The sequence below is a fragment of the Coregonus lavaretus genome, assembly GCF_964263955.1.
Source record: "Coregonus lavaretus genome assembly, contig: HAP1_SCAFFOLD_1864, whole genome shotgun sequence".
NCBI lineage: Eukaryota > Metazoa > Chordata > Actinopteri > Salmoniformes > Salmonidae > Coregonus > Coregonus lavaretus.
Genome location: NW_028165186.1, coordinates 57438 through 78113, shown reverse-complemented (window position 1 = coordinate 78113; position 20676 = coordinate 57438). Strand labels below are relative to the sequence as shown.

Sequence of the window (20676 nt, the reverse complement as noted above, 5' to 3'; positions counted from 1 at the left end):
TTATGTGCAGTACTGGCTCTTTCACTCAGCGCGCTGATTTGTAGTCTTCTGCAGTTTTACCTCACGTCAAAATGGGGCAAAAGGGTCACGTGACCCCTAGACCCACCTCTGTTCAGAATGGTTCGAAATGTGTTCGGAATTGTTCAGAATGGTTCGAAATGTGTTCGGAATTGTTCAGAATGGTTCGAAATGTGTTCGGAATTAGCAGTTGTTCAGAATATTTTCCTAATGTGGTTCGGATATTGTTAGGATGTATTTGCAGTCCAATTCTTGGCGGGTACGGCCATCGCAGCTGCTATTTCTGCTGCGGAAGAGTTTACTATAAAATAATGTCTTACCTGTCGGTGAACAATTAGTTATAATGTTATTTCAGTAACTGCTGGAATTATGTAGCTACGCCTACGTCGATCTGTTTGTAGCGGTCTACTTTTACAAATTGCCATGTGGTACAGCGCGCATAAATACGCAGTACACTCACTGCGTGCAAAGGCACAATATAACGTACAAAACGAGGATCATGCAGTACTTTGTTCTAATCTGTATGTAGGTGGCAGTACTGGGTATGAATTAAACTTTCATTACATGAGCTAGTCTTCTGTGTGGTGTTGAACCCCTATGGACCGGTTACCCAGACACAGATTAAGCCTAGTGCTGGACTAAAAAACGATGTGAATGGTTTTTAGTGCTGGACCAGGCTTATCTGTGTGGAGGAAACTGGCCCTGTAAATGTCTGTGGTTGAACCATTGACATAGTTAAACTATCTCTGGTTTAACCTTCACCAAACCCCCTGACACCACAACACAATGTATATGCACTGTAATGTAAAGTGTAATAGGAATAAAGCTCTATATTTCTTTCTCTGTCTCTCTCTCTCTCTCTCTCACTCACACAGAGAGAGAAGTGTCATGTCGCCGTCTCTCCTTCGTTTAGCTCCACGACCCCCACAACCGTCTTGAGGTTGGTACAGCCGATCTGCCAACTTCTGTCAGTAGCGTTCAAACAGTTTGGGCTACACTCTAATATGACAGACACTTCAGAACAAACTTCCTTTATATTTTTTTGGGGAACTATGTTGTTCCATGTTGTGAATCTGTTATTCAATGTATGGGCTAATAGCAATAAGGACAAAAATGTTTTTTCATCAAATAGTTGTTAAATATATTTATTTGATACTTCAAAGGGTCTTAAAATTCCAAATCAAATAACAAAATGATCCTTGGTATGACCTTCTTGAAACAATTCCGTATAGCTTAACACAATACTATAATAAATAACCTGGGATTAGAGGAACACCTCTCTTTCCATCTACGTCAATGGTTATACTAATATATTACCAGGCTTTTATTATGACCTTATTATCACAACTATGACACACTTATAACCTAGTGTGTGTGTGTGTGTGTGTGTGTGTGTGTGTGTGTGTGTGTGTGTGTGTGTGCATGCGTGGCAGGGCTTGTACCAGGCACAGGCTGGTAGATAGGGTGAGACGTTCATGCAACAGGGGCCATAAACCTTATTGGTGTCCTGGTCAAAACTGACTGTATCCTGTTATGTTATCTGTCTCCAAACAATAAACTGTCCATTGATATTTAAAACATGCTTTAATGATGCAATTGGTGTTTGAATTTGAGGAAATAGCACTTCCGTAGCCTATACACTTCTGTAAATTAATTGAGTGTAGAGAAATTGATGGCAAACAAGAATGACAAAAGGGTTGCTTTCTGTTGTCTCGCCAAACTTATGCTATAGCTTGTCAAAGGATGAATGAGACTGAGATGTCGATTGAACATTTCTCACTGGTCTAACTCAAGTGTAGTAAATGGTTTAAAACAAGTACTCGAATCTAGATTAGTGTAATGAATACTCAGGGAGAAAAAGGTGTAGATTCACGCACAGAGCGCGGCAGGTGTTAATTTCGCCTTCGCAAAAGGCAGAAATCGTGGTCACAGGCAGGCAATGGTCATACACAGGTAGGCAAACAGGCAGGAGAATCAAAAACTAGGACTGAAGGCTATAACTGGTTCTCATAAACGAGTTAGGAAAAGGTTTAGTAGAGTCAAAACGAACAATACCTCACAAGGCACAAAGAGAATGAACTGAACTAAATAAGGAGCTAATGAGACCAGGTGAGTAACTAACACAGGTGAAATCAATGAACAAAAATGAAAGACAGTGCTACGTTCAAGAACACAAAGAAACAGGTCTACATTCAAGAACACAAGGTTGACTAAGAAAATAAATACAGAACCTTACAACTAGTCTAACTTGAATCCATATTTGCAAATCATCCTGTTGCGGCTATTTGTACACCGATTTACAAAGATAATGAAAACAAACATTCTCTTTCTCTGTGGACATTTCAATGTGTCTGTGAACATATTAATCATAATCAAATGAGACCTATAATCTTTAACCTTTAGCCTTTAGGTATTTTATAAGGAGACCTATAACCTTTAACCTTTAGCCTTTAGGTATTTTATAATGAGACCTACAACCTTTAACCTTTAGGCTTTTTATAATGAGACCTATAACCTTTAACCTTTAGGTATTTTATAATGAGACCTATAACCTTTAACCTTTAGCCTTTAGGTCTTTTATAATGAGACTTATAACCTTTAACCTTTAGCCTTTAGGTATTTTATAATGAGACCTATAACCTTTAACCTTTAGGTCTTTTATAATGAGACTTATAACTAGCAACTCTCGAGTGGCGCAGTGGTCACTGCATCGCAGTGCTAGCTGTGTCACTTGAGATCCTGGTTCGTGTCCAGGCTCTGTCGCAGCCGGCCGCGACCGGGACACCCATGGGCGGCGCATAATTGGTCCAAGGTAGGGGAGGGTTTGGCCGGCAGGGATGTGGGTTTGTTTCCCACGGGGGGCCAGTATGAAAAAAAATGACAGCGGTCTAGGAGACCCTGCTGATTGTCTGTTTGTCTCTCTCACAGAAGAAAAAGCTTGTATGAAAAACCCAGATAAAGATGCCTGGCAAATGCTGATCTAAGATGGGATACTGTGGCATGTAAACATATGTTGTTTTTGTGGTCTGCGCAGGCTCAGTTTCGCATATCATGGGTGTTGTGTGATGATGTTTTCATCTGATTGTCAAACAAATCACTTCAAAGAGTAGGCTACCTGTGCAGTTTCATCCACCATAATAATTCCCAGGGGCGCAATTATATATTTTTTAATCCGGTCGGATAAACACTCCAAACAGCCTACCCGACCGCTCGGAGGCGTCTGCATGGTCCTAAAGCACACCGTTGCCTCGTTTTGTATCACATTCCAATGATAAAACTGGAGGGGACACAAATGCAATTTCAGAATGTGGGAGGGACATGTCCCCCCCGTCCCCAGTGTAAGTTGCGCCCCTTATAATTCCATAATAATTTAGCCTACTGTAATTAATTTAATATAATTTACTACTGGCCACTTTCACCCCTAATTTAGACAAGTTTTCTACTTATAATTCCCGACATTTGTTAGCCAACTATATTTTGATACATAGCTTCTCTTCTGTCATAACTTGTTGCACCAGAAGACTAAATAAAGGTGTGCTCACCAGAATAATGTCTTACTGTCACGACTTCCTCCGAAGCTGCCTCCTCTCCTGGTTCGGGCAGGCTTCGGCGTTCATCATCACCGGCCTTCTAGCCACTGCCACTCCTCATCTCATCATTCCATTTGTTTTGTCTTGTTTATTACACACATCTGGTTTATATCCCCTCATCAGTACCTGTATAAGTGTTCCCTCTGCCCCCTTGTCTTTGTGTGTGATTGTTTATTGTGGAGGTTAGTTCAGCTCGGTGGAGCTCCTTATATTTTTGTATCGCTGGGATATTTCACCCGTGTGCCTTGTTGTTTCCCAGTGCACCTGATTTACGCACTGGAGTGTTTGACGCATTGCTGCGTATCGCTGTGTTTTGGAAATAAACCCTTTATGTAGTGATTTACCCTCCTGCGCCTGACTCCGTCAAAATCACTCACCGCAGAATCACACACCAAGACATGGAGTCAGCAAAAGAAGAGCACTTACCTGGAGTTCTGGCGCGGGTTCGGGAGCATTCTACGATGCTAGTCAGCTTGGGAAAGCGATGGATCAGGTTCTCCAGGTCGTCCAATGCCTGGAGAGGAGAGGACCCGACCCTTTGGGACCAGCTGAGCGAGCCGTCTTCGATCACCCGCCCGAAGATAGAGAGGCGGGCGAGCGGCTGGTCCACCTGAGGCAGGGGACGAGGACCGCGCAGGACTTTGCCCTGGAGTTTCATACTCTAGCGGCCGTTTCCGGTGCAGCCTGCGAGAGGACGTCCGAAGGGAGCTAGCCTGCCAGGATACCATATTGACTTTCGACCAGCTGGTGGACATGGCCATCCGGTTGGACAACCTGCTAGCTTCAAGAGGACATCCTGGAAGGGGCCTGCCTGTTTTACCCCCCCTCAACCCGGATTCAGTTCCGATGGAGCTGGGTGGTGCAGCGATCCGGGAGAATGGAGGACGACAGCTCCAGTGTCATTCTTGTGGCAGGAGAGGACATTCGGCTGCACACTGTCGTCAGGGTTCTTCCGGGTCTGGAGGCGGCAGGCAGGGCACTCTCGCGTCACCCCAGGTAGCGCAAACCCACACTCGTTCAGAGCCCTCTGCTGCGCACTGCACCATACACGTCACCTTCCCTGATTACACAGTAGTTTCCCAGTGTAAGGCGCTGGTCGATTCAGGCGCAGCTGGGAATTTTATATACAGGTCGTTAGGGCATAGTCTAGGTATTCCATTGGTTCCCCTATCCATTCCACTGCCCATCAAAGCACTTGACAGTCGACCATTGGGGTCAGGGTTTATTAGGGAAGTTACAGCACCAGTCACAATGGTTACGCACGAGACCCATAGAGAGCAAGTCACCTTTTTTATTATTGAGTCCCCTGATTTCCCAGTTGTGTTGGGTCTTCCCTGGTTAGCACTACACAACCCCACCTTTTCATGGCCGCAGAGGGTTCTCACGGGGTGATCGTGAGAGTGTCAGCGTAGGTGTCTAGCTGTTTCCGTGCGCATTCCCCCCAAATACCTCGGTTTGGAGCCTGCGTTTTCCAAAACACAGGTGACCAAATTACCACCTCATCGGGCGGGGGATTGTGCGATAAACCTCCGGGTAGACGCTGTGCCTCCCAGGAGTCATGTATATCCCCTGTCGCAAGCTGAAACGGAGGCGATGGAGACATACGTCTCCGAGTCCCTGTGCCAGGGGTTCATACGTCCCTCCACTTCGCCCGCCTCCTCAAGTTTATTTTTTGTGAAGAAGAAAGACGGAGTTCTGTGCCCGTGCATTGTTTACCGAGCACTGAACAAGGGGACAATACGCCTCATTCCATCTGTAATCGAGTCATTGCATAGTGCGCGATTCTTCACAAAATGAGATCTCCGGAGTGCGTTCAACCTGGTGCGTGTCCGAGAGGGGGACGAGTGGAAGACAGCATTCAGCACAACCACAGGGCATTACGAATACCTGGTGATGCCGTACGGTTTGATGAATGCTCCATCCGTCTTCCAGTCCTTTGTGAACGAGGTGTTTCGGGATTTGCTTCGTCCCGGCTCCGCTGGTCTGCTGAGGCTGACAGGGCCTTCAGTAACCTGAGGGTTCTGTTCACCTCAGCCCCGGTACTGGCCCATCCCGATCCATCACTACCGTTCGTAGTGGAAGTGGATGCGTCCGAGGTAGGGATAGGGCCAACCAAGCTCCGCCCCTGTGCCTTCTTCTCCAAGAAGCTCAGCCCGGCGGAGCAGAACTACGACGTCAGAGCCCTGACCGTGTGGTGGCTCGAGGGTGCGAAACACCCTTTCCTTGTCTGGACGGACCACCGTAACCTGGAGTACATCCGGGCAGCGAGGAGGCTGAACCCTCGCCAGGCCAGGTGGGCCCTATTCTTCACCCAGTTTGATTTGACACTGTCTTACATCCCGGGTACGAAGAACGTGAAGGCAGATGCACTGTCACGGCTGTACGACACAGAGGAGAGGCCCATAGACAACACCTCTATACTCCTAGCCTCCTGCATTGTGGCGCCGGTAGTGTGGGCGATGGACGCGGACATAGAGCAGGCATTATGCAGAGCCATCTCCACCTCAGTGCCCAGCTGGGCTGCAGTACGTGACGTCTCTTGTCCGTGACCGTCTGATTTATTGGGCACACACGTACCCCTCCTCTGGTCACCCAGGTATCGGTCGTACAGTGCGCTGCCTGACCGGAAAGTACTGGTGGCCTACCTTGGCTAAGGACGTGAGGCTGTATGTCTCCTCCTGCTCGGTGTGCGCCCAGAGTAAGGCACGTAGGCACCTCCCAGCGGGTAAGTTACATCCCTTACCAGTGCCACAACGGCCATGGTCCCACTTGTGTATTGACTTTCTTACTGATCTTCCCCTCTCTCAGGGTAACACCACCATCCTGGTCGTTGTGGACCGCTTTTCTAAAGCCTGTCGCCTCCTTCCTCTGCCCGGTCTCCCCACGGCCCTGCAGATTGCGTAGGCCCTGTTTACTCACGTCTTCCAGCACTATGGTGTGCCAGAGGACATAGTGTCTGACCTGGGTCCCCAGTTTACATCAAGGGTCTGGAAGGCGTTCATGGAACATCTGGGGGTCTCGGTCAGCCTGACCTCTGGGTTTCACCCCGAGTCTAATGGGCAGGTGGAAACGGTGAATCAAAGGGGGGGGGGGGGGGGGGGAATCCCATAATTGAACTAAAATTTGTTATGAGCTATGGTCCCACACACGCATGCACCCAATCAGGCACACGAACACACAGCAAGAGACAGAAGCCAGCATGTCTGTGTGAACGATTGTACTGTTGTGGGGTGGTTTCCCAAACACAGATTAAGCCTAGTCCTCAACTAAAAAGCTATTTCAATGGGAGGTTCTCACTTGAGCATGCTTTTTATGGATTAGTTTTAACCTGCGTCCGGGAAACCGGCCCTGTAAATTCCACTTTATATGGTATTGATGACATACTTACAATAATCCAAATGTAAAATCTTACAGTGAAGAACTAACTGTATTGAATGAAATTTCACCTTGTCATGATTGGTTGAAAACAATATTTTGCTGCCAGGACTTTTCCCCCTGGATTAAAGTATGTTCTTAAAAGTGCCTTACGGCCTAACTGTGTTCTTGGTCTGTGATAGGATGTCAAGGGTCTTGTCAGTTTTTCCCATCATGGTTTATGGTCGTCATTTGCGTGTGTGTTTGTCTGATATGGTTGTATCAGTGAATTATGGTTCCCTACTCTGATGAGCGGGAGGTAGGGTCCAGAGTTCAAACATACACACACACACACACACACACACACACACACACACACACACACATAGCCACACTTGTCAAGGACACACAGATTCTGACGTCACATTATACATCTCACAGACACACAGATGAAACACACACCCAATCCCCCAACCCTCCCCCGGCTTATCAGTAGCCATGGTGATGGACCATAGTATTCTGATTAAACACAGATACTGCATACCCTAAAACTATAGGTACACTCTGGAGTATCTTCAGGTAAAGGTTACCCATTGGACAACATTTTAATCAAATTGAATTACTAAACTGAGCATTATTATCACTGTTCAGATTCCAGAACATGTCACAGGGTTGAAAATGTGACATTACCAAGTTTACAGATGTTTGAACAAATTGAACCACTAAAAGTGATTAGCCACCTAACATATACAACTTCAACAGGAACATTTCTACCAATGGATAGATCAGCATTGAATTGAAAATGAGTGGAACAGCAGTGAATGTTCCGAATGAGAAAGGTTCCGAGGTGGGTGCCGCAGCCAATACAAGAGTCCATATCTGATTTTCCATTTGGAATGTTCAATTTATTGACCGTTTTCACATTGGAACTCTGTGCCACATCGAAATTCTACACCAACTCCAGCAGTTTCCATTGGCCCACCATATTGGGTGTAGCCTACCCAGAGCAATAGATAGAACATTAATTTATGACTGTACCAACCTATATCCATATAGTCTGTTCAAATACATCTGTGTGGAGGAGACAACCTGTGAAGCAACCCCAACCCTGTTTGTGTACCAACCCAACATAAATTTACATAATTTTAAGATAGGGGATTCAAAGCATCGACCTTTCAGTTACTTGCCAATATTGCCGTCTCGACCTTCTTGCCCTTTGTGCTGTTGTCTGTGCCCAATAATGTTTGTACCATGTTTGTGCTGCTACCATGTTGTGTTTCTACCGTGTTGTTGACATGTTGTGTCGCTACCGTGTTGTTGTCATGTTGTGTTGCTGCCATGTTGTGTTGTTGTCTTAGGTCTCTCTTTATGTAGTGTTGTGGTGTCTCTCTTTATGTAGTGTTGTGGTGTCTCTCTTTATGTAGTGTTGTGGTGTCTCTCTTTATGTAGTGTTGTGGTGTCTCTCTTTATGTAGTGTTGTGGTGTCTCTCTTGTCGTGATGTGGTTTTGTCCTATATTTTTATTTTTAATCCCAGCCCCCGTCCCCGCAGGCCTTTTGCCTTTTGGTAGGCCGTCATTGTAAATAAGAATTAGTTCTTAACTGACTTGCCTAGTTAAATAAAGGTTTAAATCAAATAGATAATGCTCTTAACCTGGTACCTTCTGGCATACATAGAACGGCTTTGTTCTAGAACAGCTAACTCTATACACACTGTATGTGTTTCTTTATTGAGCTGACCTCTTGTTCTAGGTCTCCCTCCTAAAAGAGGTCTTCTGCCCTCAATGGAACTTCCTTGATAAATAGCGGTTAAATACAAAGTGGACGAAAATAATCCTGTTTTATGACTCAACGCTCAGGCCAACTAAAGGTGATGTAGTGATGTAATCACTGGGGTGTGGAGCCAGTCTTATCGCCTAACTAACCCCTCCTCTACCGAGCTAACCTTCACCTCAGGATTTAAGTAGCTTCGCCTCCATCACTAGACCCATGCTAGACCTAGGCTGAGAAGAGAGCGAAGGAGGAGTAGTCTATAAATTATTTTCAACTTCTGAATTCTTCTCATATCTCTTTCTACGAGGAAACCAAATAGAGTCTTGAATTATCTACGCAACATTCTTGAGCTTTTCAACGTTGAAGAAACCGTACAACCAGCAACATGTGTACAGGAAAGTGCTCTAAAGTCATCGCGATCCCGCTCTACATCTTGGCGGGGGTCTCAATCATCTGTAACATCATTGCGTTCTTCCCCGGCTGGAAGACGAATTACGCTGAGGAAGAAAGAGAAGGGAAGGGAGACCGGATCACAGATGAGGTTAAATATATGGGAGGGTTCATCGGTGGCGGACTCATGGTGAGTTTAATTTTGACCATTTTGTAACATGGTTGGTTTCATTTTGACCATTACCTAACATTATTAGTTTAATTTTGACCATACTACAATATGATTCTTTTAATTTTGACCATTATGTGACATGATTGGTTTAATGTTGAACATTATGTGACATGATTGGTTTAATTTTGGCCATTACGTGACATGATTGGTTTAATTTTGAACATTATGTAACATGATTGGTTTAGAAGACCAGTGTTTAGGTCAGTTCCATTTTAATTCAGAAAATGAACTGAAATTTCAACTCCAAAGTTCCTTATTGAAAAACAATATTGACTGAATTGAAATGGAATTGACCCCAATCTTGGTTTAGACATGCTGATTCTATAGACAATTGGTCACACCATGATCACAGGTTTGTGTAGTCATTTTTAGATGTATAAAAATACAATAAAATGTACCCTTTTCATGATCAACAGTTTCCTAAGTGTAAATTCATCTGAATGCTGAATGGATCTATACATGTGAAATATGCTGTCTCAATATGCTACTCCAAGACAAAATAATTGTGAAGAAGTGTTTTATCTCTCTCTCTCTCTCTCTCTCTCTCTCTCTCTCTCTCTCTCTCTCTCTCTCTCTCTCTCTCTCTCTCTCTCTCTCTCTCTCTCTCTCTCTCTATATATATATATATATATATCTTTAGTGCCTTATTCCAGCCATCCACATCCACCTGACCAGCAGTAATGGTTGCTGTGCCAACCGCTGTGGGGTAAGTCGAACAACAGTCCCCTAACCACAGATCTAGGATCAGATTACCCTCCCCCCAATCCTAACCTTAACCATTAAAGGGATGAGTAAATATCTAAACCTGTATCAGTTTCATTCTCTCTACTGCACCACACAACATGAGGGTGGTGGTTTGGGCCTATGGGTGGGCCAATGACAGCTTGTGTATTATAAATTCATCACAATAGTGCAATAACGAAAAACACCTTGACACCTTGCGGTCCTTTGTAGCTCAATTGGTAGAGCATGGCGCTTGTAACGCCAAGGTAGTGGGTTTGAGCCCCGGGACCACCCATATGTAAAAAATTTATGCACACATGACTGTAAGTGGCTTTGGAAAAAAGTGTCTGCTAAATGTCATATTATAATCACTTCACCACCCTCTACGTGTGTAATGTCAGGAGATAACAAACTGTCTGTTTATGGTTCTGTCTGATGTTGGCCCACAATGTTACATTATGGGTCAGTCTAATTTCCCAATGAAAGCACATTTGTAAAAAGTTTTAGATTACTCAAGGAACCAATCTAACATAAACTCTTGGGTCAGAAACACACCAGCCTTGGATTAGATGTATTTGTCATCCTATATTTAAAACGAGTTTGTAGAAGCCTAATTAAGAACAAAACCTATTTTCCAGGTGGTAAATACACACAAAAAAGCTAACATCTACAATAAAATCTCCCTTCTCTTCCCCTGACCTCCTCCCTAACCTCTCTGACCTCTGACCCCTGTCTGTGTCTCTTCTTTTCAGATGTTCCTGTCCATTGGGTTTGCTGCTGCTGGGGTTGTTGGAGCGCTGTACAGTTTGGCTACGTCTGCCCTGGTCCTGGCCAACGGGCCTGTCTGCTTATTCTTGGCTCCAGGTGAAACAGTTCCAAATTGGGGGAGGCCCTTCATGAACAAGTACGTATTTTTATAACTTTTTCCCCAGCTTTATTTAACCAGGTAGTCCCATTGAGGTCAAATACTGCTTTTTAATGATAACACAAATTATTATTATGTCTCCTGAGTGGCGCAGTGGTCTAAGGCGCCGCATCGCAGTGCTAACTGTGCCACTAGAGATCATGGTTCGAATCCAGGCTCTGTCGCAGCCGGCCGTGACCGGGAGACTCATGGGCGGCGCACAATTGGCCCAGCGTCGTCCAGGGTAGGGGAGGGAATGGCCGGCAGGGATGTAGCTCAGTTGATAGAGCATGGCGTTTGCAACGCCAGGGTTGTGGGTTCGTTTCCCACGGGGGGCTAGTATAAAAATATATATATGTATTCACTAACTGTAAGTCGCTCTGGATAAGAGCGTCTGCTAAATGACAAAAATGTATTATTTATATCTCTTTGGATACTATGCCTGGCTACTGTAAATAACTTTATGATGCCTGCCGATGTAAAAATATCAATACAATTGATTGCTTGCTTGATTGATTGAATGATTGCTTGATTGTTCATCGTTGCAGCAGCGGCAATTACCTGGGCGATAGTGAACTCTGGAATACTTGTAAAGAGCCAGAGGATGTTGTGCAGTTTAACATCGGCCTGTTTTCCACTCTACTGGTGGCTGCTAGCCTGGAGCTGGTGCTGTGTGGAATACAGATGGTCAACGGACTGTTCGGATGCCTCTGTGGTACCTGTGGCGGAAAGGAGGTGAGAGACGGGGAAGGGGAGGGGAGGGGGAGGGGGAGAGTGAGAAGAGAAGGGGGAGGGGGAGGGGGAGGGAGTAAGAAAGAAAGTATTCACCTAACCTTTGACCTTTATCTCCTGCCAGTAGGAAATGTGATGATCCATGATGACCATCGACTGTGACCATTTTTCAACCACGACCACTTGAGGACCGTAAAGAGCTGACCGCAGCAACCCCACCCTTATACTATCCTTCATCAAGAGGAATTAATGGTTATTGAAGAGTGGTTATATTCACTTTATCTTTGCTCTGGGGCCTATTTATAATATACCTAGACTGCTTAGTGTAGGCTATTAAAACACATCAGTGATTGTAATATGTAGCCTATAGTCAAGTTTGTATAGGTATGACATTTGCTTGTTCTGTCAATTGTATGTTTCTCATGTTTTAATTTAATTCTATGCAGATTTGAATTTGTTTTATTTTGTAATAAAGACTGAAAAATGTTTTAGTTTCTTCTTCTTCTTTATTTTGTTTTTGACATGTCCTAGTTATTCTTTTCTCATGAAAATATTTGAAGGCTAAATTGTAAGTAAACAATATGTTCACAGTTGGAGTGTATACACTTGACAAGCACACACACACACACACACACACACACACACACACACACACACACACACACACACACACACACACACACACACACACACACACACTCATGGAAACACACACTCATACACACAAGCCTACTCCTAACACTCGTGTACTCATGCACACACGCACACACACTCACAGACAAGCAGATGAAGCACACACCGAATCCCCCAGCCATAACACTAGATTACTTCTTAACAGTAGCTATGGTGAATGACCCCAGTGTTCTGATTAATACACAGATACCGCATACCTGCCATTTATCCGTGTTCTATACATGAAACAACTCCAGCAGTTTCCATTGTCGCCAAGTTGTGTGTAGGCTACCCAGAGAGATAGATACACATATATATATATCTTTTGGACCCCATGCAGGAAGAGTAGCTACTGCATTTACAACAGCTAATTGGGATCCTAAAAAACTAAACTATTTATGACACTGTGTGCCATCCAAGATCCACAGAGCAGGGACTTTGTCTGTTCTAGTATGTCTAAGCCTATATACTGTAAACAACCCATGGAGAAACCCCCAACCCAGTACATGACAATAGATCAATACATCTCCCTTTTTGACAGTTGGTCTAGTGGACAAACTCAAGGTCCATAGAGAGAGGGACTTTGTTCTAGTAGAATAAGAGTTAAAGTTCGAAATGTTTATGAAATGTCACTCCACAATATTACACTAATTGACAATACATATTACAGCCTTAAAAAACACATTGTTGTGGACCACTTGTTTTTGATACACCCTGATATACAAGATCGCGCTGATGGAGAAGGTGCCAGCTTTGCTAGCTCCTCCTAAGCATTTCACAGTACCATTTACACCTGCTTGCTGTATCCTGTATAAGTGATGAATAAACGTTGATTTGGTTGTTATACTTTTTTTCATCGAAATAGTATAGGCTAAATTGTAAATAGATGATATGCTCACAGTTGGAGTTTATTCAATATAATTGATATATGTTTTATCACCATTCGTATCACCATTCATAACGTAATCACAGCAAAAATGAATCGATGGTATTCCATACAGTTTACAAGGGAAAGATAATCTGAGTAAAATAATTTGACCCCGACGTGATTTGAACACGCAACCTTCTGATCTGGAGTCAGACGCGCTACCGTTGCGCCACGAGGTCCGTACCTAGATTCGTTAGGGTAAGGTATACAACTCTTAGTGGGAGTAAAGTACATTGTAACTGTTATTTGTTACATTGTAATAACTGTAGAAAATATTTTTTCTGGTTTGGTCGAAGGTTTTCGAAATGTTAGCCTAAATAATATATGTAATAAAACGTTCAAATTAAAAGTATTTTAATACGGATAATGTTCAAATCGGATGTACACAAAAATATTTCATAGATTTAAAAACATTGTTTTTCTTAACCAAATTATAGCAATGTCATGATTAACAGTAGCCTTGTCATGTGAATTTAAATGCCCTCTCCTTCTCTTTCCAGTCACGTAAAAGTCAGTGGCTTTTTCTGGCAGAGTGTCAGTGCAGGCCCTTTATATGGACTGTAACAGAGTGTGTGAGTGTTTGTGTGTGGTTTGTGTGAATATATCGAGAGCTTCCCCCTATAAATGCAGAAAATAAACAGTGTCAGTCATGTCACATACAGAGAGACATACATTCAGTAACACAGATATGGATAGAGTGAGAGAAGCGAAAGAGAGAGAGACGGATAGAGAAAACAAGAAGAGAGAGAGGGAGAGAGAGAGAGAGAGAGAGAGAGAGAGAGAGAGAGAGAGAGAGAGAGAGAGAGAGGGAGAGAGAGAGAGAGAGAGAGGGGCCTCATCATCCCTCATGCTTTCATTTCCTGACAAAGGAACTGTATTTGGAACTCAAGACAATCGCAATCAAAATACCCACTCACAAGCATCAAACAGGTGAGTGTTCCTCAGAATATCCCACAGTGTATTAATCTAGTCTGCGTGTGTTCATATCAACATCACATCCACTTCACACTGGTACTGTGACTGTATCCTTCCAAACATCAATGATGCTTCCTGACTACACCAATAACAGACGGGGTAACAGGATAACTTGGTCACCTGTGTGTGTAATTGTGCCTCGACTACTGTTATTGAGAGAAGGAGAAAATGGAGGGAGTGAGAAGGCTTCATGCAGAGTTTTTTTGTTTTACTCTCTCTCTCTCGTAGAAAATACAGTTACAGATACCATTGCAATTGAGGTGACTGAATAGTGAATGCAAATGTGCTATATACATTACAAAATAATTACATGCACAAAGAAATAAAATATATTTTCAAAAGATATACGCATAACGTTATATATTCATTTCTCAAATGTTCTGCAATGCTAGCAGCCATGTGTCTGTTTTTGCTTTTACTGGGGAAATGTAGTTTCACGCCTTCCATAGAGACATCCAAAAGGTCCAAAAGGCTTCTCTAGGTCCAAAAGGCTTCTCAACAGCTTCTACCCCCAAGCCATAAGACTCCTGAACAGCTAATCATGGCTACCCGGACTATTTGCACCCCCACCCCATCTTTTTACGCTGCTGCTACTCTGTTAATTATTTATACATAGTCACTTTAACTCTACCCACATGTACATATTACCTCAACTACCTCAACTAGCCGGTGCCCCCGCACATTGACTCTGCACCGGTACCCCCTGTATATATAGCCTCCCTACTGTTATTTTATTTTACTTCTGCTCTTTTTTTCTCAACACTTTTTTGTTGTTGTTGTTTTATTTTACTTTTTTATTAAGAAATAAATGCATTGTTGGTTAAGGGCTGTAAGTAAGCATTTCACGGTAATGTCTACACCTGTTTTATTCGGCGCATTTGGCAAATACAATTTGATTTGATTTGATTTGATCAATGAAGGCATTTATTTAGCTTTCACAGAAGTCAGAATAAAAGTGGACAAAACGACTTCTTGTTCCTCTTTGGTGAAGGCAAAATTAATATCTGAAACTGAAATATGATAGAGGTTCTGGTACACGAGCAGGGTCTATCAGTCTGTCAGACACAAATCTTTGAAGCGTTAAAAAGAACTTCCTCCCTCACCGACTGGCTGTTCAGCTTCCTTATTTCATCAGCAGTTTTACCCTCTTTGCATGCATAAGACGACAACAGTGAAAATAGTTCTGCATCCCAGCCTCCCAAATGGCAATTCCCTTATAGTGCACTACTTTTGACCAAAGCCCAAACTAAATAGGGTGCCATTTGCAGTCTTTGTGTAGTGTCGACCAGGGGATACAATTGAGACAGGCAAAAAATACGCAGACAGACGGTTAGGGAAATGGTGCCTATTTCACAATAACTACAGAGGACCGGTACAATACAGATCAGGACAGGAAAAGGTGTTTTGCAAGTGTGAGACAGAGACATGAAGAAAGAGAGAAATTGAGAAAGGACAAAGAAAGAGAGAGAGGAAAGAGGGGAATGGAGAAAGAATCAGACAGACAGCAAGGCTTTCACACTTGTTTCGCTCAGTGGCGTTGTACTTCAGGAAGCCCACCTCATTGGATGTCTTGGTTTTGACACCTCTCTCTCTTTCACCCTATCTCCCATCTCTGTGCAATCGCCTTGGTTGGCATCTGCAGAGGACAGGATGGGATTTTGGGATTCTTCTGTTCATTTGCGGTCCTGGAGGGCCCAAACACTTCTGTTTTGTGTTTCTACCTGGTAGTTAATTGCACTCACCTGGTGTCCCAGTTCTGGATTAGTCCCATATTAGAAGGAGAGGATGCCCTAAAGTAGGGTACAACTATAGGGTCCAGAGTTGTTCCTGCTCAGGAAACATGGTCAGAAAATACTCTTGGTCCTATAACATCATAACAGACACAATCCTGGATCATTTCTATAGCCTGCTAATCAGTCTCTTTCCCGCCCGCCCGCCCTCTCTCTCTCTCTCTCTCTCTCTCTCTCTCTCTCTCTCTCTCTCTCTCTCTCTCTCTCTCTCTCTCTCTCTCTCTTGCTCTCTCTCTCTCTCTCTCTCTCTCTGTCTCTCTCTGTCTCTCTCTCTCTCTCTCTCTCTGTCTCTCTCTGTCTCTCTCTCTCTCTCTCTCTCTCTCTCTCTCTGTCTCTCTCTGTCTCTCTCTCTCTCTCTCTCTGTCTCTCTCTGTCTCTCTCTCTGTCTCTCTCTGTCTCTCTCTCTTTCCCTCTCTCTCCTCAGAAACAACAAAAAAAGTAGCCATGACCATCAACACCACTCATAACTGCACAGAGCCCCAGAGTAACTGGATCTTTGTCGGGGTCTACTCCATGGTCTTCATGGTTGGCCTCATCCTCAACCTCACAGGTATAGGGACAGAATGTGCCTAAATTATCATCTTCTTGCCTATATCAATGAAAAGGCGTTTGGAGCAGGCCATAACTCACTTAAATTGCAACTGAAGCTTTGTTTTATGTCTGAATGGCATGTCTTTAGTAGCCAGACAGGCACGCCAATACAATGCTGCGCCTTCATTATGTTACAATATATCCATTTGATTTTTTCTCATGATTATTCTCACAGCACTGGTGGTGTTCTTCTGCTACACCAAGTCGTGGTCTCACACCACTGTCTACATGATCAACCTAGCCATCGCAGACCTCCTCCTGGTCCTGACTCTGCCCCTGAGGATCTACTACCATCTGGGGATGCATGGGTTATCTCAGGTCCTCTGTGAAGGTAAAGGTTTGTCTGAGTTACCTCAGGTCCTGTGTGAAGGTTAAGGCTTGTCTGAGTTACCTCAGTTACCTCAGGTCCTGTGTGAAGGTAAAGGCTTGTCTGAGTTACCTCAGTTACCTCAGGTCCTGTGTGAAGGTAAAAGCTTGTTCAGGTTACCCGAGGTCCTTTGTGAAGGTATATGTTTGTCCAGGTTACATCAGGTCCTGTTTGAAGGTAAAGGCTTGTCCGGGTTACCTCAGGTCCTGTGTGAAGATAAAGGTTGACTCTATGCTGTTATGTTAGCTTAGTCACAATATCTGTTTGTGCTATCATGTCAACTCATTGATGTCATTGTCAAGCCAAACATGTTAAGCACGACAATGAGTCACAATGATTTGGAATAATAGCACAAACAGACTGGCACTCAGGCTATTGTAAATATTTGAATATTGACTAGGCTTTTGGTATTTTTCTAGGAATCTACAACCTAGGATTTTTGTAGTTGAATGTTAAATGTTGCACTCTCTGTTTTGTCTGTCCGTGTGATGTTTTTTTATATAGATAATATTAATTGCTTTTCTTATGACGTGTAAAACTAATTCCCATTGGGGCAGTAAAGGTTTTATTTTCCTCCATTCATGCATTCATTCATTGATTCATAGATTCATTAATGCATTTATTCCAGGGGTGGGCCTGGTTCTGCTGGTCAACATGTATGGCAGCATCTTTCTCCTCACCTGCATGTGTTTCGACCGTTGTGTAGCTGTGTGTTTCCCCATGTCTTGCCGGGTTCGGGAGGGCCGAAAGAAAGCCCCGCTGGTCTGCCTCGGTGTGTGGGGGCTTACCATCGGAGCCAGCCTCCCCATCTACATCTCCAAACGCAGGTACAACTACGACCCAGATATTCTCCTGGTCAGGTCAACTAGGACCCAGATATTCTCCTGGTCAGGTCAACTACGACCCAGATATTCTCCTGGTCAGGTCAACTAGGACCCAGATATTCTCCTGGTCAGGTCAACTAGGACTCAGATATTCTCCTGGTCAGGTCAACTAGGACCCAGATATTCTCCTGGTCAGGTCAACTAGGACTCAGATATTCTCCTGGTCAGGTCAACTAGGACTCAGTTATTCTCCTGGTCAGGTAAACTAGGACCAAAATATTATGCTGGTCAGGTCAACCAAGACCCAGATATTCTCCTGGTCAGGTCAACTACGACCCAGATATTCTCCTGGTCAGGTTAACTAGGACCCAGATATTCTCCTGGTCAGGTCAACTAGGACCCAGATATTCTCCTGGTCATGTCAGGGAGGACCCAGGTATTCTCTTGGTCAGGTCAACTAGGACCCAGATATTATCCTGGTCAGGCAACTAGGACCCAGGTATTCTCCTGGTCAGGTCACAAAAACCCATTGCCCTATAGACCCTTTTCCAGTACATGACACATTTACGTCACACACAGATGCGCGCAACTCTTGGCAGCAGTAAGAAAGCCATCGCCATCCATTCAACACAGCCTAGATTAACTTTTTTATTACTTCTAAACAAAATCACTTTTTGGAGTTCTCATGCGCTTACGATGATATTTGTATTCTTGCTTGAGCAGTCGCTAAGATTATATTTGGTTCTGATCTTTGCAAAATAACTATTTTGGATGCAGCAGTTGTTAGCTAGAATGCTAACGCTCATTGATATAAGCTGTAGCAAAAGCTAGCTAAAGAGCCATTTTACTGGTTGAAGTTGAAGTGTTTTTTAAGTATAATGCAGTTGCTTTGCGATGATGACACAAACATTATATTAAGCAGGACATTCATACGAGCATTAAAATCCAATTATAATCCAAAAGCAGTGTGAAATGCACCCATTAGCAACATGTAAATAGAGGCTTTTTTTGCTGGCGTTCTATAAGAACTCCCCCTTGTTCTGCCACCAACTTGCGCACATCGCCATCATGCAGCAATGTTTGCAAACACAGAAAGTGGTCTATAACATCACATCAGACCCAACCCTGTATCATTTATATATCCTTTTATAATCCCTCTCTCTCCCTTTCTCTCTCTTTCTCTCCCCACCTCTCTCTCTCTTCCTCCCTCTCTCTCTCGCCCCCTTTTTCTCTCCCTTTCTCTCTCTTTCTCTTTTCCCCCCTCTCTCTCTCTCCCTCATCCCCTCTCTCTCCCTTTCTCTCTGTCTGTCTTTCGGCTGAAACGTAGCAAGGCATCCAAGGAGATCCAGGTGGACCGCTGTTTCGGGAGCTTTCCGGTCTACGCCACACAGACCACGGCGGTCGCCTCGACACTAACCGTCGGCTTCGGCATCCCCTTGGTGGTGATGTTGGTCTGTTCCTGGGCGTTGATACATGCCATCACAAGAAGCGCTGTAGCGCAGACAGACCTTATCAACTCTGGGAAGATCCAGAGGATGATCGCCACCAGCCTGGTGATATTTCTGGCCTGCTTCCTGCCCTACCATGGGACTCTGGCACTCCTCTATGTCCATAGGGAAGCGGTACCGTGCTCCCTACTGTCGGTATACCACTATAGCCTAATGGTGGCCTGTCTGAACGCCATTTTGGACCCACTTGCCTACTACTTCACCACAGAGACGTTCAGGAGGAAGGTGGATATGGACGCCATGACGAGGATGTTCCCACTCAACAGTCAGAACTCTGAGGGGAACAACTCCAGAGCACCCGTCAACACTTAAAGTTTTAAAGCTACAGTCTGGGATTGGAAAAACAACAAATCCGTCACCCCGCTGGCCGCCACTTGTTTTGGTAAAATCGTATTAAAGGACGTTCTATATACTGCCAAGATATAGAATGGTGGCGATATTGAATTTATAAAGTGTAGTTCTAAGCTAAGCTAGCACCCATTGTGTTAAGTTATTGGATCATCCATGTGCAATCAGTTGGTTCTCATACTGAAGTTTCGGACTATGCAGTGGCATGTATTCATGGATGCCAAAGGAAGGCAGGATTCCACAAAACATTGACCCCCAAAAAAAAAAATATATATATAAAAGAATTGATCTTTCGTGTCTGTGTGTGTCAAAATGTTCCTTCAATTCGCAAGAGCCGGAATTTACAGTATCTCCGAGCGAAGCGAAACAGCGCCCCTCTGTCTCTGTATGTGTTTTGGGTAGAGCAGACGTTTCCATATGTTTTTGTTAGCTGCATGTGCGACATAACTCCACCAGTCCTACTGATGATATCATTTACGAAGATTATACCTTCTTTTTTTTTTGTCCCAAAAAAAAGTTTTTTTAATGAATTAGTATATTTGAGTTTAACCACAATATTTGTTGCATTATTTGTTCTGTCGTTTCTGGAGGATTCAATTGAAATTGCAACCAACTTTCTATGGCTTGTTTTAGAAATAGTGATATTTGGGAGATTATGTCACACCCTGGCTCTGGGACTCATTATGTTGAGCCAGGGTGTGTTCATTCTATGTGTGTATTTCTATGTTGGTATTCTGTTGTGTTGATTTCTATGTTTTGCCTGAGTGACTCCCAATCAGAGGCAACGAGTGTCAGCTGTTGGCTGGTTGTCTCTGATTGGGAGCCATATTTAAACTGTATGTTTTCCCTTTGTGGTTGTGGGTTTTTGTTCCGTGTTCGGTCATTGATACCGTTGGACGTCACGAGTCGTTTCTTGTTTTGTATTGAGTTTAAACTTTAACTAATTAAAGTATGTTTGT

At 43.8% G+C, this 20676-nt stretch overlaps 2 protein-coding genes across 3 annotated transcripts; both read left to right on the top strand.

Moving 5' to 3' along the window:
* Positions 1 to 8976: 8976 nt before the first annotated feature.
* Positions 8977 to 12200, top strand: LOC311116182 (transmembrane 4 L6 family member 4-like). Of its 2 annotated transcripts, none has more exons than XM_084191303.1 (5): positions 8977 to 9313; positions 9996 to 10061; positions 10831 to 10982; positions 11531 to 11717; positions 11842 to 12200. In XM_084191303.1, exons 1-5 carry the CDS (start codon positions 9119 to 9121, stop codon positions 11848 to 11850), a joined length of 609 nt encoding a protein of 202 aa, XP_084047429.1. In that variant the 5' UTR covers positions 8977 to 9118; the 3' UTR covers positions 11851 to 12200. The 2 variants fall into 2 exon arrangements, with proteins under 2 accessions (XP_084047429.1, XP_084047430.1); XM_084191304.1 differs by having other exon boundaries at positions 11839 to 12200.
* A 1768-nt stretch (positions 12201 to 13968) lies between these two features.
* LOC311116178 (lysophosphatidic acid receptor 6-like) lies at positions 13969 to 20672 on the top strand. Its single transcript, XM_084191300.1, has 5 exons — positions 13969 to 14244; positions 16504 to 16629; positions 16846 to 17001; positions 17666 to 17864; positions 19189 to 20672. The coding sequence occupies exons 2-5, from the start codon at positions 16524 to 16526 to the stop codon at positions 19679 to 19681; spliced, it is 954 nt and encodes a 317-aa protein (XP_084047426.1). The 5' UTR covers positions 13969 to 14244; positions 16504 to 16523; the 3' UTR covers positions 19682 to 20672.
* The last annotated feature ends 4 nt before the right edge of the window (positions 20673 to 20676 follow it).